The sequence below is a fragment of the Solea solea genome, chromosome 5 (genome assembly GCF_958295425.1).
Source record: "Solea solea chromosome 5, fSolSol10.1, whole genome shotgun sequence".
Taxonomy (NCBI): domain Eukaryota; kingdom Metazoa; phylum Chordata; class Actinopteri; order Pleuronectiformes; family Soleidae; genus Solea; species Solea solea.
The window spans coordinates 13,248,445-13,263,816 of NC_081138.1; the positions used below are offsets into that span (position 1 = coordinate 13,248,445).

General features: G+C 40.2%; 1 protein-coding gene across 1 annotated transcript in view; it reads left to right on the forward strand.

Moving 5' to 3' along the window:
• The first annotated feature begins 12,958 nt into the window (after nucleotides 1–12,958).
• Nucleotides 12,959–15,372, forward strand: part of adamtsl5 (ADAMTS like 5) — a 32,348-nt gene continuing 29,934 nt past the window's right edge. Inside the window, exon 1 of the mRNA XM_058629258.1 lies at nucleotides 12,959–13,669. Within this exon, the coding sequence (XP_058485241.1) occupies nucleotides 13,650–13,669 (20 nt within the window). The 5' untranslated portion in view covers nucleotides 12,959–13,649. The remainder of the gene's footprint in view (nucleotides 13,670–15,372) is intronic.

The window sequence follows — 15,372 nt, forward strand, 5'->3', positions numbered from 1 at the left end:
GGGAAAGCGGGAGAAGCAAAAGCTTATCTGGTCCCGCCCCCATTACCCACAGAATACATATTTTCATCATACAATACATCATTTTTCTTGTGTCTTTTTGACAAAAACATGTTTCAGCTTCAGGTAGTCATCCATCTCATCCGTAGCGTTCGCCTCGCTTTGCTTCTCCATTCTTTTCACGTGCTTGAGGGTTGTGGGGATGTCGGAGCGCAGCCCAACCATGGCCCTCTGAGCTGTTGCACTTTCCACCTTCATATTGATCAACTCATTGCCGATCTTTCTCAGTTTCCGATATTGCATGAACATACCAAATCCCAACGAGAGCATTCCAATTGTCATGAATGTGAATATGTACACATCCTCGACATCCTCCACATCCAGTGGGGCAAGGCACACGACTCTCCACTTATCCAATCCGTCCTGAATGTAGCCAGCCATGAAGGTCCCAGCTGGGCAACTAGGTTCAGCAGAACCTGCACTTCTTGTTGAGAACACTGTCGATCGCATTCAGTGACCAGCTTAGCAGTTCCATCTTGGATCAATTGATTCTCCGTAGTGACTCGATTCACAGGGGCAGCTAAATACTTCTCATGTGTTGACATTTGTGCTTATCAATGTCAGCTGCTGTTTGGGAACATTCGCTTCTTGTTTTTGTTTGGTTGCATTTGCTTCCACTGCCGTCTCCACACGGTGTCTACAGATTTCTGTCTCTGACCTTTGTCATACTTTCCTCCTGGGTCATTCTGTATCGATTAATAGTCATCTCTACATACTTCTTTTTAAATGCACTCCGTTTTGCTGATTTTTTCATCTCCTCATCCAGATTATTCCACTGTCTGACCCCCGTGACCGATGCGGTAAAGGATTTTAATGTAGTTCCTACCCTTCTCTGCCTGAACATCATGTTCCCTCTTAGATTGTGTCCCTCCCCTCTGGTCAGGAATAATATCTGTAGATTGTGAGGGAGGCTTTTGTTGGCAGCCCTGTATATCATCTGTACTGTGCGGTATTTTATTAAGTCATAGAATTTGAGTATGTTTGATTTGATAAATAGTTGATTTGTATGTTCTCTGTAACTGACATAGTGTAGAAGTTAGTGATAGTTTATTTATATTAAACCACACATGAAGCTTGGCCATTTCATTATTGACTGTTTCCACTAATTGGTTTAAGTCATCTCCCAAACAGAAAATATTAGTGTCATCTGCGAATAGTATTAATTTCAGAATATTGGACCCTTGTGGGACCCCACAAACTATGTCCAAGCAAGTCGATGTGTTATCGCCCATCTTAACGTATTGAGATCTGTTATGAAGATAGCTCTTGACCCATTCCAGTACTATGCCTCTAATACCATATCTCTCCAGTTTAGCTATCAAGATATCATGGTTGATGGTGTCAAATGCTTTTTTTAGGTCTATGAATATTCCTATTGAATGTCAGTTCTGGTCAACAGATTGTGTTTGTTAATGAAGTTGTCTAGCCTATCGTTAAATAGTTTCTCCAGAATTTTTGACAGTTGTGTTAGTATTGAGACTGGTCTGTAATTAGTAAATTTGTGTATGTCCCCTTTCTTGAACAATGGCACTACTTTTGCCACTTTCATTTTAGTGGGAAATGTCCCAGTTTGAAATGACAGGTTGCAGATATATGTTAGAGGTGAAACGATTCCATCTGGTCATCAACATCCGTGGATGTTTTTGCTACGCATTTGTTGACCAGGTGTCTAATCTGTCTGTCCTTCACTGGGGTGAGAAACATTGTGCTGGGGTTTCTGTCTCTGTCGTTATCAAAGTTGTCCCAGTGAAGGAGTGAGTCAGGAATGTTCTTCGCCAGATTCTGCCCCACATTGACAAAGAATTCCATGTTATCTTCCTTCGTGTTTGTGTCCTTGAAGTAGAGAGGATAGCTAGGTTTTGCGTTTTTGTTGTTGATCACATCGTTTAGAATATCCCATAGTTTTTTAGTATAGTTCCTGTTTTCTGCTAGCAGATTGCTATAGTATTCTTTCTTGCAATCATTTAGGATGCTATTTAGTTTGTTCCTATATTGTTTGTATCTCGTTTCTGACTGTTCCGTCCTTAATCTCATGTATTGTCTATACGGGGTGTTTTTCTTCTTGTTTTTGTTAGCCATGGTTTCCCCTCCTTATTCTGATGTGCGTGTCTTTTCTTTACAGGACAGTGTCTATCATACAGCGTTTTAATTATTTGCAAAAAGGAACTGTAAGCGCCATTTACATCTGTTTCTTTGTAGACCTCGTTCCAGTCTTGCCTCAGTAGTTCATTTCTCAGTGTAAGCATCCGTCCTGACCCTTCTATATGTATTTTTGTTCGGTGTCTGTGTCACAGTGTGCTTCCAGTCATAGATAGCAAGGATTGGCAGGTGGTCACTTATGTCATTTATCATTTTGCCCATTAGTGTAAATTATTATTACTTTGTCGACACGTACGGAAGCGTCTTGCTGCCACTCCAGCAAAATATATTAAATAATTAATATTAAATATTATATCTATATTGTAAGAACAATAAACTATAATGTTCAACGTATTGTTTAACAGTAAACGTATCACGTCATAAAGTGGTAATAACAACATTGCTGATGTGGCAGCAATACGCTTCTCTACTCACGGACTCATTTTTCACTTTTAAAATGTGTATTCATACTTTTCAATGTAATTGGTGTAAATATTCCGTTCAACCTTCGTCTTTTGAGGCTTCTTCTTCGTCTCTAACGTCACAAAGTCCTCGGTTGTGTTTCCCAGCTGTGTGCGGCTCACTCTCAGGCCTTCTGTGAGTTCCTTCAGGTGAAATTGATGGCAGTATTACGCTGTTTACTTGCCAAGGTCCAAATTAGCGTCAGATGGTAACAGTTACTGGTGATTATACCTACCAGCCTGCGAAGATGATTAAATGTGGGATTCATTCATGAATGACAAAATCTTCAGTCTTCATCCCCAGATTCTTTCCATGTGTTTCCCCAAATGGTGATATGTTGTAAACAGGACCATTTTCACTTTCACTTCTTATCATTTCAAAACTGTTTTAGAACAAATACATCAAAAGAAAGAGCATGTGGGGATTGTTATGAAGGTCTGGAACTGTATTAAGTGCAGTTTCACCTTCAGGTTATTGTGTTCTTCCACTGTCACTGAACCTGAACAGTGATCATCCTACTTTTGTCAAGCATTAAAATTACAACTCTGACATTTGGTGCCCATCCGTGCATAGTGCATACGCACTGTGTATCATACTACAGTATATATGAGTGTGTGAGGACAGTGTAGTCCGGCAGATGAACAGTGTGGGTAGAAAACCATCTATGGGCAAGTTCCAAACAACAAGTACACTTACACACACCTACACAGTCCATTGATGCCAGTGAACAGATAATCACAGCCATCTATAGACTTAAGTCTGAGCAGGTCACAATGCCAGCCTTAAATTGCTGCCAGAGGGGTGTTTGTGTGTGTGTGGGTTTAGGGTTTAGGCTTAGGCTTAGAATTAGGTTTAGGTTAGCATTAGGGTAAGGGTTAAGGTTAGGCACTTAGTTGTGATGGTTAAGGTTAGGGTAATGGGAATTTATTATGTCAATGATGAGTCCTCACTAAGAAATAAAAGTGTGTGTGTGTGTGTGTGTGTTTGTTTTCCAGGTACCTAAATCTAAAAAATAAGTCACTTTATGTCTTCCTTATGGGGACAAAAATCAAGTCCCCATGCTGTGTGACTTTAGGGTTAGATTAAGGCTGGGATTAGGTCAGTATGGTTAAGGTTAGAGTAAGTCTCCAGGAAATGATTGTAAGACTGTGTATTGTCCTCTAAAATTTAGAGTCTAATTACAATTTAGAGTCTAAATTCATGGAAACCAGATTGTGTGTGTTTGTTTGTGTGTGTGTGTGTGTGTGTGTGCATATGTGATCAGATTTTAACCTTCATGTAACCTTCATGTAACTGTAATTTTTTTTTGTTTTATACATATTATACTTTATATCCACAAACCTGATCATTTAAAAACATTATCCCTTTTGTCAAATACAGTTAAAAAAACACAAAATTTTCCATTTATTACACTTTACTTATTTATGGTGAATAGCATAACTATTTGATTTACACAGGACATGTACAAGAAGACCTCGGGTTCAAAATCCTTTTGCCTTCTTTTTCTAATTTTATATGAAATTATTTGTGTATCCCATATAATCAATTCTCAATATGTGGGAGTTCCCCTTTTTTCCTTTTTCTTTCCTCCCCTGCCCCGTGAAATGTCTTTGCACACCACTCCTCGTAGTCAGTGTTATACTAAATTATCAATAGATTAAATCCTCCTCTTAGTGATGTAACCATTCCCTGTAACACAAAGTCAAAACTCCTCTGTTACTGAACTGTATAAATGCTTTGGATCTGTAGTTTCAGTCGGCAGGGTGGTTACACCTCTGGCGCTGTGTTTTATGTGTGACTGAAATAGAAATAATTCCACACAGCAGGAGCAGAGCTGGAGGAGCAGCGGCCTGATCTACTGTCTTCTTTGTGGACAGAGGTTTGGGTGGGGATTTGGCTTTTGTTTACATGTTCATGTGTTATTCTGGGCCACTAAGTTCAAACCTCACTGGAAACATCTGTTAACGATAAACGAGTGAGGGACGACTTTGTTTACTATGTGTTTGAGATGAGTTCATTTGTGGCTCATATTTGGTGAACGTGAAGTGGTTTGACACACACACACACACAGTGACTGGTCATGTGGCCTGTAGACGTTTGTACTGAGATGTTTTCTTTTAAAACTACTGTGCCCCTGATATAAACACGACCCGTCCACTGCATCTGTGCGCTCTCGGCCCCAAACTGAACTGTGTTTATCTCTATGCATGTGTGTAATCGTTTGTACTCATAGTAACATCCAGTGAGCTGGACAGGAGGCATTAAAGTGTGAAGTTTACTGGACTTCACATGAGAAGGAGAAGCTCTGAGGTAATCTCAGCCTTGACGGAGGAACCAGATGTTTGCTATCTAGATGCCTTGTGTATACCAACACTGTCAGGAAAAGCAACAGCATTAGAAACCTCAGTGTGTAAGTAAGCTCAAATATTTTCCATGCAAAGATGTGGTTTCAGTTTGACAAACTTTTGAGCAAAATCAGAATGAAGACAATTGTGAAAATGCCTACATGGTAAGGGTTAGGGTAAGAAGAAACCCTTAAGAAACCCTAACCCTAAATGCCTACAGTACCTATAAACTGCTGTTCCTTTAAGTGCTAAAAACTCATGTTCACCCACAAGGCTTCTTCGGTTCTGGTTTTGGTGTGGGAGTCCCCATGTTTATATACCCTTGGTGGCACCTCGGGGTCATTAACAGTTGTTCGTAGGAACGAATGTCTCCCTTTTTAAGAAACCTTCAAAGTGGCTTCACAGTGGGTGTTCTTACAATAAATGTCCTCACAATGAGTCTCTTTATGGTGAATATCCACAAAGTGACTTCACAGTGGGTGTCTTCACAATAAATGTCCTCATAGGAACTGTTCCCATGGTGATTGTCCTCATGGTGAGTGTCCCCATATTGACCCCCTCAGTGATTGTCCTTGTTTTCACAGTAAATGTCTCCTCTAAAGTAAAAGTCTGCATTATTGTCCACAGCTGAATGATCAAGTGAGCGATATCCGTCGTGGTTTGGACTCTTCCACACTGGTTTTCTTTTTAGTCCAGTCCCTCTAGGTGAATACAGCTAAAACAGAAACTACCAGCATCTTGATATGTGTACGAAACAGTTTTCCTCCATCTAGTAGACGTGGAGCCACAAATGTGATGACTCAACTTAACATCAATCAAGACTTGCAACTTGAGTCAGACCGCAATGACCTGCGACTTCACTTGGATTTGAGACTGTTTAAGACTTGATGTCTGCCAAATCCTCGGATAATAAAAAGTATAATATACGGTATTGACAGTGAGCCACAAAGTCTTTTTTCCTCCATCATTCTCCTCCTGAATCAAAATGACATTTGCGCTGTTCATTCCTAACACGTTTTTCTCAAATAGGTTTGACACGATCCAATACAATTCCAGGGGAAAAGAAGTTGCACTGCCGAGTGCCAGTTAGAAGGTGAATTCATTCAGCTTCAGAAACTATGTAAACTGTGGTATACAGTTTACACATCAGGTATTTACATCACATTACCATCTGAAAGAGTTAGAAATACATCTAAGTATATAGCAATTCACCATTTATCAAAATGATTATTATTGTCAATCTCTTCGAATAGAGTGAGTGCTCACACTGCACTCACCGATGACATGTTTTTGCAGTTTGGTGTGAGTACATAAACTTGTGTTGCAGATGTTCAGCCTGTTTTTGCAGGATTTTAACAGTCCAGTAAATGCAGGATGGTATGTACACGAGGATTTAAATGGCTTTCTGTGTGTGTTATTTTCACCTATGGGAAAGCACTTAGTAAAATGACTGTGGTGTTTGCATGTAATGAGTAACTCTTATTATGATGAGTTTAGACGACACACGGCTCTGTGATGACTGATTTAAGCTCTGAAAAACAAGCTGAGCTGCTCAGGGTCTGTGACGCCGTGTCGTTCCTGTAGATTGTTGGCCTGAGTTTTACACACTGTGTAATTGTCTCATACCTTTCTGCCAGCAGTAAATCACAGTTGTTGTTCTCTCTGTGTCTCCTCCTTCATATTATGAACTTTATGAACCCCATACATCAGACGTTCACAGCCTGCTTACCACCATAATCCTGTTACAGCCATTAAATCAGCGCCACATCCACAACATGTCATAACATCACATCCATGTGTATGGCAATGGGTTGCCCAGGTGATGGACAACAGCTTGAGATGAAAGCAGGCAGTTGCCTGCAGGGTCTCATGACGGCTTTTGGGTTGTCTAAATAAAAGGTATGTCACGTCATTCACCAGACACAAACTCTATACGTCCGTTTTTACTTAAATTGTCACCCATGGTGCATGTTGGGATGGGGAATTATTATCCTCTGCGGTATTCTTTTTTTCTTCTTACATCTACCTGTTACATTACGCCACATATGCTGCCACTGACTATTTTTTTTTAGTGCCCAATGACACTCATCCCGGTATTAATTATCTGTCTGTTGTGTCCAGACCTGCAGATTGTGTTACAGCCTTCTGGGTTAACATGAAAACAATGCCACCCACAGAGTGCACGGGTCTGCCAAGGATACACAAACACAAACATCTTAGTTATTACTAGCATTATAGGATGAAGGAAAAACAGGATACTGAAAAATGTTTAAAAAATGACACAGTTTATCTTCACAGACGAGACGCGGTGTTACAGGTGACCCTGTGCTGACTGTACAATGTGATTTGTTTCAAATCTGTTCTAATATTTATAATTTTATGTCAAACAAAAGGAGATTGCTGAGACAATTGTGACTCTCAGCTGTGTCATTCACTTTATACTGTACTCTGTTATTATAAACCAAGTCTGAAGAGAGTGCTCATGAATGCACCAGATAGCGAGTAATGTGTTGTTTATATGTAAGTGTTTGACCAAATTACATTATTTTCCCACTAGTAATCTAAGAGAAAAAAGGACACTTTACTGTTAAGTGTTACACTGTGCTCATACACACATTTTTTAAAATAAACATTGAACCTATTTGTCTAATTGTGACAGTAATGCTGACGTCATGGAGAAAATAAAGGACTGTACAAGGCATATACATCAAATATTTACCAACCAGGTGTATGAGAGTGAGAAAGGCTTTCAGTGTCTATTTATAAACACATTTCCACTTGACCCTTGATTTTCTTTGTCTCGCTTTTGAGAGGATTTGTGAGGCTTTTGAGGTTTGGCAAGGTTCCAGTGCATTGCAGCCTATTATGAGCCTTTTTTAACATTGAATTGTCAAGTTTGACTCTCTGTAAATACCATTACAGATATCTGTCACTGTAGTTTTGACAAGTAAATATGATATATTAAATTCATAAAAGATTTCCTTTATGAGGCTTGAAAAGACTGGGTGTTGGATGATCAACACCCAGTCATAATTGTGTCATAATTAACCACTAACAAGCCTTAATGTAATTACTAGTTACATTAAAGCTGGTGAATAGAGAAAATTGGTCTGAATCTTCCCGTTAAATTTTCAAGCATGTCAAATCCAAATTATAGCCTTAGTGTTACATCTGTACCTGTGTCTTCATCTCTCGTTCATTAACATCTATCACACTATCTTCAGGTGTGCCGGCGCCAGGGCAGAGCCAGCAGCTACATCTCATCTCCGCCATTCAAGATCTCTTAGCTTGATGAGCCAGTATTATTTTCATGATTTCTTTTGGCACCATTCTCATCCAGTCTCCAGTCTTCCATCTCCCCTTTCAGATCCACCCGTCCTGACTCCAGACCTTGACTCCACTTCCAAGCTTCTCTGCACCCCTGCCTTCCCCTTATTGAACTGGTTTTGTGTAGTCTGCATGTGGGTTCACAGGTTTTTGAGCACTAAGAAACGCTGGAAGACACTTAAGGCGACAGCAGAAATTCAAATCTTGAAAAAATGCGGAGGAAATGTTTCATTTGTTGTGTCATTCGTATGTCAGATATTTTGACGTGTGTCTAAAGATGTTACCCATGTCAGTTAACAGTGAAAGGCTGCATTGACAATTGGTGGAAAATCGTGTTTGAACAGCCTCCCTGCAGGCGCTGCTGTCTTTCACTGTTGACTTGTGTTGACATCCTCACAAATCAGTGTGTGTGAGATTTAATTTAGCACACAAACACACAAAGCAGTAACTGACAGAATGACGCCAGGTCTGCTCGGCTCCGAACATTAAAAACCAAAATGACTGACACGTTGAATAGAAACTACTGTCATCTCCCGGATTTCAACAGCAACAATAAAGTGACCACTTTGTAAGCTTTTGTAAAAAAAAAAAAAAAAACACTGATACACTTTAATCCTCCATGTACTCACAATCATATGTCAGCCTCTATGTATTTAGTCCAAACCTTTGACTGGTACTATGTCTAATATGTACTACTGTCTGCAGATAGACGGAGTCTCTTTCCTCAGAGAACTATGGTAACATAGGAGTAACCGTCAGATTTGAGATGGAGGTTCCTGCACCAGATATCAGCGGATTGTAATACAAGCTAAAGCATGTAGGAGTTCCTGGCTGCAGCTGTGTGAAGGCCACACATAATGTATATGAATTTTCACACCACCACCGGCCGTCTTTCATCAGAGCTGCTGAGTGAAACCCAGTACGTCCTCCCTTTCCTCCCGTTTCACCCATTCATCCTGGCATGCTGCCAAGTTCAGTAAAAAACCTGAGACACACACACACACACACACACACACACATACGCAGACGCACACAGACAGAGACAGATCCTTTTTTGACAGTAACAAAATAACTACCTTTTTTTAAGCTTTATCTGCTTAAAAAAACTTTTATGTTATGTCTTCTTTCTTTGGTGCAGAAGCCTCTTATTACAGAGTGGCACACTGATTCACACGCACTCAAAGAGGGAGAGAGCATATGTGCATCAACGTGATGATCACTGTAAACACTTGGATATCTGTCTTTTCATGAACATGAACACACACACACACACAGAGCGAGAAAGGGAGGGTGTAGGAAAATCTTTCTACATGTTGGGACAAGCTCAGAGATCATAGACCACTTACCTAATCGTTATATACTGTATATGCAGGTAAAGACGAGCCACTCACCATTAATAAAAGCATTTCTTTTTTAAATGTACAGTTACAGAACTGGCTTTACTCATTCAAAACACCTTTTCCAACCGCATTATCAGGGATTTCTACTGATCCTGATATCAGTCTAACGTGTACTTTTACCTCTTTTAAACAACTTAAAGTCTTACCTTACCATCCAAAGAAAAACAAAGTGCCAGTATCATCACAAATCTTCATGCATCTACGCTTTTTAGAGGTGCGGAGTGACTCAGTGAGAATTATTTTCATCACTGTGGAAACTAAAAACCTTTAGTGGTCAAACAGCTTCAAAGTGCAAAAGCCTTTTTTTTTTCCGTGCTTAATTTCACTATTATGATCTCAGTTCTGGTTGAGTAGGCAAAACCTTTACAGGCAGCAACAGAAAGTGTTTCTTTCAGCGATATCATGTGCAAACCCCATATTTTGTTCTGCACCACTTCCAGTACATATCCAGTATACTATTACACAAAGTGAGCAGATTTTGGAGGAAATCACTTAAGAAAAAATCATACTTATGACTAAAGATTTACATCGTCACTATTTACGGACATGCAGGTCAAAGATAGACATATTAATCAATAACAAAATAACAGCCTAAGATGTATATCTACTAAAAACCTTTTCATGAACTTGAGGAAATTCTAGCACTTTTTATTTCCTGACAGTTTCAAAAATGATTAAAAGCCACTGCATTGAAATGACCACAGGACAAAGAGTAAAGTGTAAAATGTAGACATTGTGGCTGCTGCTGCCTGTGAGGTGCGCCTGTATATTTATGACACTGCAGGATCATGTTGCCGGCAAGTCAACAACTGGGTACTGTAAATTATTCTTGTGGCTTCTGTAGTGGGCTTCAAATAACTGCAACATCACATCCTGTGCCGTGGTGAAGTGTTCTGCTAACACGTAGTTGTAGAAACCAAATGTTGAGATTGTGGAAGAAAATCTGACACAGACTGACACTGCCCAGCGTGGAGGAAATAATGCTGTTCTTGTGCCCCTTGTTAGGTCTGCTCAGCTCCACGTGATGGTTCAAGGTCGCATGTTGAAACTTTTCAGTGCAGACAAATTGTCTTTGCCTTAAAGGAGCAGCGACAGACTGAGGTGCAGCCAGTGCTGGGTTCACAGAGAGGTCATGTGGCTGCTTCATCATCACAAGAAGCACTGTAGCAGGAAACAGGAGAGGACCGGCTGCATGTTACTGAATCATGCATCACAAAATATGCTCCAACTGTAAAATAAAGCCTCCTCAAAGGGGATGTGGCACTTCAGATAAAAAAACATTCAGTGAGAGACAAAGGAAGTGCCTGAGGGATAAGGTTACATGTGTTAGACGCCCTATGATAGCTGGTATGAAGTGATTATAGAAAGGTGTCTTGACATGTAGATGAAGATGAGTTTTTTCTTCTCCCTGGTGTAGTTAGCTGGAGAATCAGTGGAATCACAGGTGAGGAGAGGATGAAGGAATATGGAAGAAAGGAGGAAAGTAGATATGGTAAGGATGGAAAGGCTGTGTGTGTTCTATATTATTTAGAGTGTTTCTTAAACATTTTATACCTGAGCTATCAAAGTAATGTTTAAATACAGTGGTGTAAATAAGCTGAGCAAAGTCAGCAATGGACTTTTCACAGGAGGTGGATTTATTCCCAATAAGATAATTTGCTCTCTCATCCTCCTCTTCCTCACATATACTTTACACACTGGTATAGTGAAATTAAATTAAGATGAAGAGATGAGGTGACTTTTATTATTTAATTTATTATATATATATATTTTTTTTCGTTATTTGTTTCATTTTCTATGCACAAAATTCCTACTGAAATACTGATTTTCCTCCATGTACCACCAGCGAAAGCTTGCGTACCACTGGTGGTACATGTACCACAGTTTGAGAACCATGGATGCACATGGATACTCTTTACTTGTATTGTCCTTTGTCATTTAATTGCATTTAACCTAAATATAAAATAAACAATGAAGTCATCAATAATGAATACTGAGTCAGTATCCAAGCTATTGTTCTTAATGGTGTTAATAGTGTATAGAAATATGGCTACACCTTATGTCGTGACAGACTATGAGTGAGATACAGTAATAAGTATGGATGCATCATCCTGATCTATTACTGCTGTCAACAGTGTGGGAAGACATATTTACCATATGTGTGTGACTGTCCAGACTGTGAGGATTTCCAGAAAAGTAATTTCAGTTATGTGAGGTCACCGAGCTCGACGTACCACTGGGGCAGGAAGGTCAATAAGAAAAAGATAAAGATGTCAGTGTAGCACATTACTCATCTCTTCTGAAGCACAGGGATCAGGTGTACAGTAATACTGAGAATAACTTCCTACTGTATGTGGGAGGAGCTGGTTCAGTCATGTTGGGCTGGATTAAGCTCTTCTCTGATCATCTTTTTTTGAAATGATGATAATAAAAATGATTTGCATTCATATTTTGTTTGGACTTTTTTCTTAAATCTGTGATGTAGAATTAACTGACTTTTCCATTATGATGAAATAAATGATAAGCTTAGAATTAATTGTTGACAAAAACTAAATTTAGAAACATTGGTTTTGCATATGAAACGGTATAGTCCAAAAATATTATGTATTATGCTGTTAATCAACAAGGATTTTGACTTAAAGAGCGAGACACTTAGACATAGTTTCACATAAATCATCTATGGACTGATTTACTTCAGATAGGATGAGATTTATATTTATGAATATGATATTGACCCCATCTTCGACACCTACTTTGGTAGACCATTCATGTAAATCATGTCCTTATTTAAAAAAGGAATATAGAATTCAAACAGCTATAGAGATTGTTCCAAAAGTGCATTGTGATTGAGCAAGACAAAAATACACGTTCAGTAGTTTCTAGTCTCTGTCAGACAGAAACCACAAGGATCCTTTTCCTTAGAGTTTCGGCAGCTGGATAAATATTGTTCAACAGTTGAATTTCTTTAACTTTGGGTAAAAACTGGCCTTCTTCCTATCACTCATTTCCTAATTTCCACTTCACTGATTTTCAATGCAGGCAATTTGACTGACACATTTGAGTATTCAAGTTTTTCTTTAGTTTTTTTTTTACTAATTAGCATTAATGTTAAGGGAAGTGGAACGTTGTGTCACCTGCTGGACTGTGGTGGGAGGAGAGAGGCGTGCGCACCGCGGGAATGTAGCGTGCAGGTGGAGAAGGAGTGGGAGAGAGCGAGAGAGAGAGAGAGAGAGCACAGCAGACATTACTGCACCAGGCTCGCTCACTCACTCAGCTCAGGACGGTGCCACTGTGCTGCCGGTGACTCCGCGTGGTCTTTACCGAGCTTCTCTGCCAGACTTGGCACACTTTGGACTTGTTCGACTCGAGAGAAAGGTCAAAAGTAGAGCAGGGACAGACACTGGAGTTTCTCCGCACAGGACTGAGATTCACCTGCCTGCAGGCGACAGGAATACTCCAACACAACACTCCAAGAGCGCATTTGGCATTGTTGCGCATTTGGAATAACTTGGATGAGGCGCACAGCTGATGGTTCCTCGATGTGAAAGAGAGACACGCGGGGAAAAAACACATTGTCTTCACTTGTGTTGTGCATATGAAAGCGCAGCAGACGTGTTCTTGGTAACGCAGCGTTTTGTTTTGTTTGACTTCTACAAGTGTGTGTGTGTGTGTGTGTGTGTGAGTGAGAGAAGAAGTTGCCTTAAAGTGTCTCTTTGAAGAGGAGGAGAAAGAAGAAGCGAGAGAAACTCAGGAGAAAGTTGGACATGGATGTTGTTTGTGAAATCTGTGTGTCGCAGCAGCCTGCAGCCGGGATGCACTGTGCGTCTGAGCCGCAACGTCACACACCATGATCCGGGGACAGATGTGCACCTGACCGCGAATGTAACAACACCTGAAGTCGAGTCCACACGTTTCTACCATGTTCTCTCCACTGAGCAGGTAAAGCTTGGATCTGAATGTATGGAAGGAAGGATTTATGACAAAAGAATGATTTATAACAAGAGGTCATTCTTGATGATACTCTACAGACAGGTTGAGATTTTCTTTCCTTTTTTAATTAAATTGCATTTCAGGGGGCAAGTGTGTGTGGGGGCTTTAAATATTTACCTTGAGTTCTTTTACTTGCAAGTATCTGCAAAGCCTTGACATTTTCTTGCAGTAGAGTGAAGGACAGGAGGTGATAAATTCCAGGGACAGTTGAGTTTTTTTTTTCCTTTAGAAATGTTTGCTCTGTGTCTAACTTCATTACCAGACCAGGAGCGAAGAGAAATGTGGTCCCTTGAAACTTGTTTCCCCTTTTTTTGTTCAAAGTGTAATTTGTCACAGCACTTAGTCAGACGTTTTCCATCAAGGTGACTTGAAGCATGTCGGATAATCCTGCAGTCGCCTGTGGAGCATGTATGTTTTCTCTGGGGCCAGGGGTCACATCCACTCTGGTGTGTAGGCTACTTCCTGCCATTGGGTGAGATAATCCTCCTGCAATATCTGGGATATTTCAACTCCCGCCTCTAGATTCCAGTCATCCTGCAACACCACCTTTGTCTCCTAAATGTCACTGGCTATAAATAGCCTGCCCATATTTTATCTAATCCATCCCTGCAGCAGAGAACACACACACAAACACACAAACACAGGAGGCTGTGGAGACTCTGAATCTTGTGTAGTTTTTCTGATCCTCTCAAATCCCTCTCTTATAATCGTAAATTTCCAGTGACATCGGCGACGTCTCTTCTCCTGGATTACTTCTCTCAGTAGAAACAGTACAGGCTGACCTTCCTGTGAGCTACTCTCAAGACATTCAAGCGTGATGTTTTTCCCTTTTATGGGCTGCATTTGATGTAAAGTTGTCAGGAGAAATGTGTAGGACCGTCTGTCACATGTCCTGTTGTCAGTCTCGCTCTGCAGAACAATAAGTGGTTGGTTTAAGTCTCTCTGAAATCTCACCGGAGACGTGTTTGCTTTGGAGGGAGCCATCAGCCCCATGAACAGATTTAATCTACTCACCATAGAACACCGAGCATATAGCTTCAAAAGAGGTTCTGTAATGAAGTGTTACATGCAGTGATGTCACTGTGTCCTGCGGGGAGGAATTTAGCTTCTTTCCTTCCCTTAGGACTTTTAAAATCTCAGACAGGATATCGGTATTATTTAAAACAAAACAAAACTGTTTCCTCCACTTACCCCAAAAGCCAAATAGTTATCCAAACCTATAACGTCTGCTGTGTGGACTTGAAAATTGTCCTCAGTAGTGGAGGTAGTAAATATTTTAGTTGAAAAGTTCATTTTTTACAGATGTACCATCACAGGCATATACTATAACAAGTACCATATGCATCCACTGCGTCTGAGACACAACATAGTTACACAGTATTTCCTGAAGGTTTGTTTGAGGTGACATGTTGAGGCTTACACACACGCTCTCAATCCTGACATCGATCCTCAGATGGTGTCGATTAAAGTCACAGCCATTAAAAAAAAAAAAAAGGTGTGTGCAGATTTAAATGCTTCATTTGTGTCCAGAAGTGACCCAAAATCTATGATCTGCTATCGATTAGTTTGTGATCTTCAGGGAGGTCGAACCTTTCTTAACTCCGTCCATCTGCCAAGATTTCGAATTTAAAATCTTGTATCTCATGGGACTC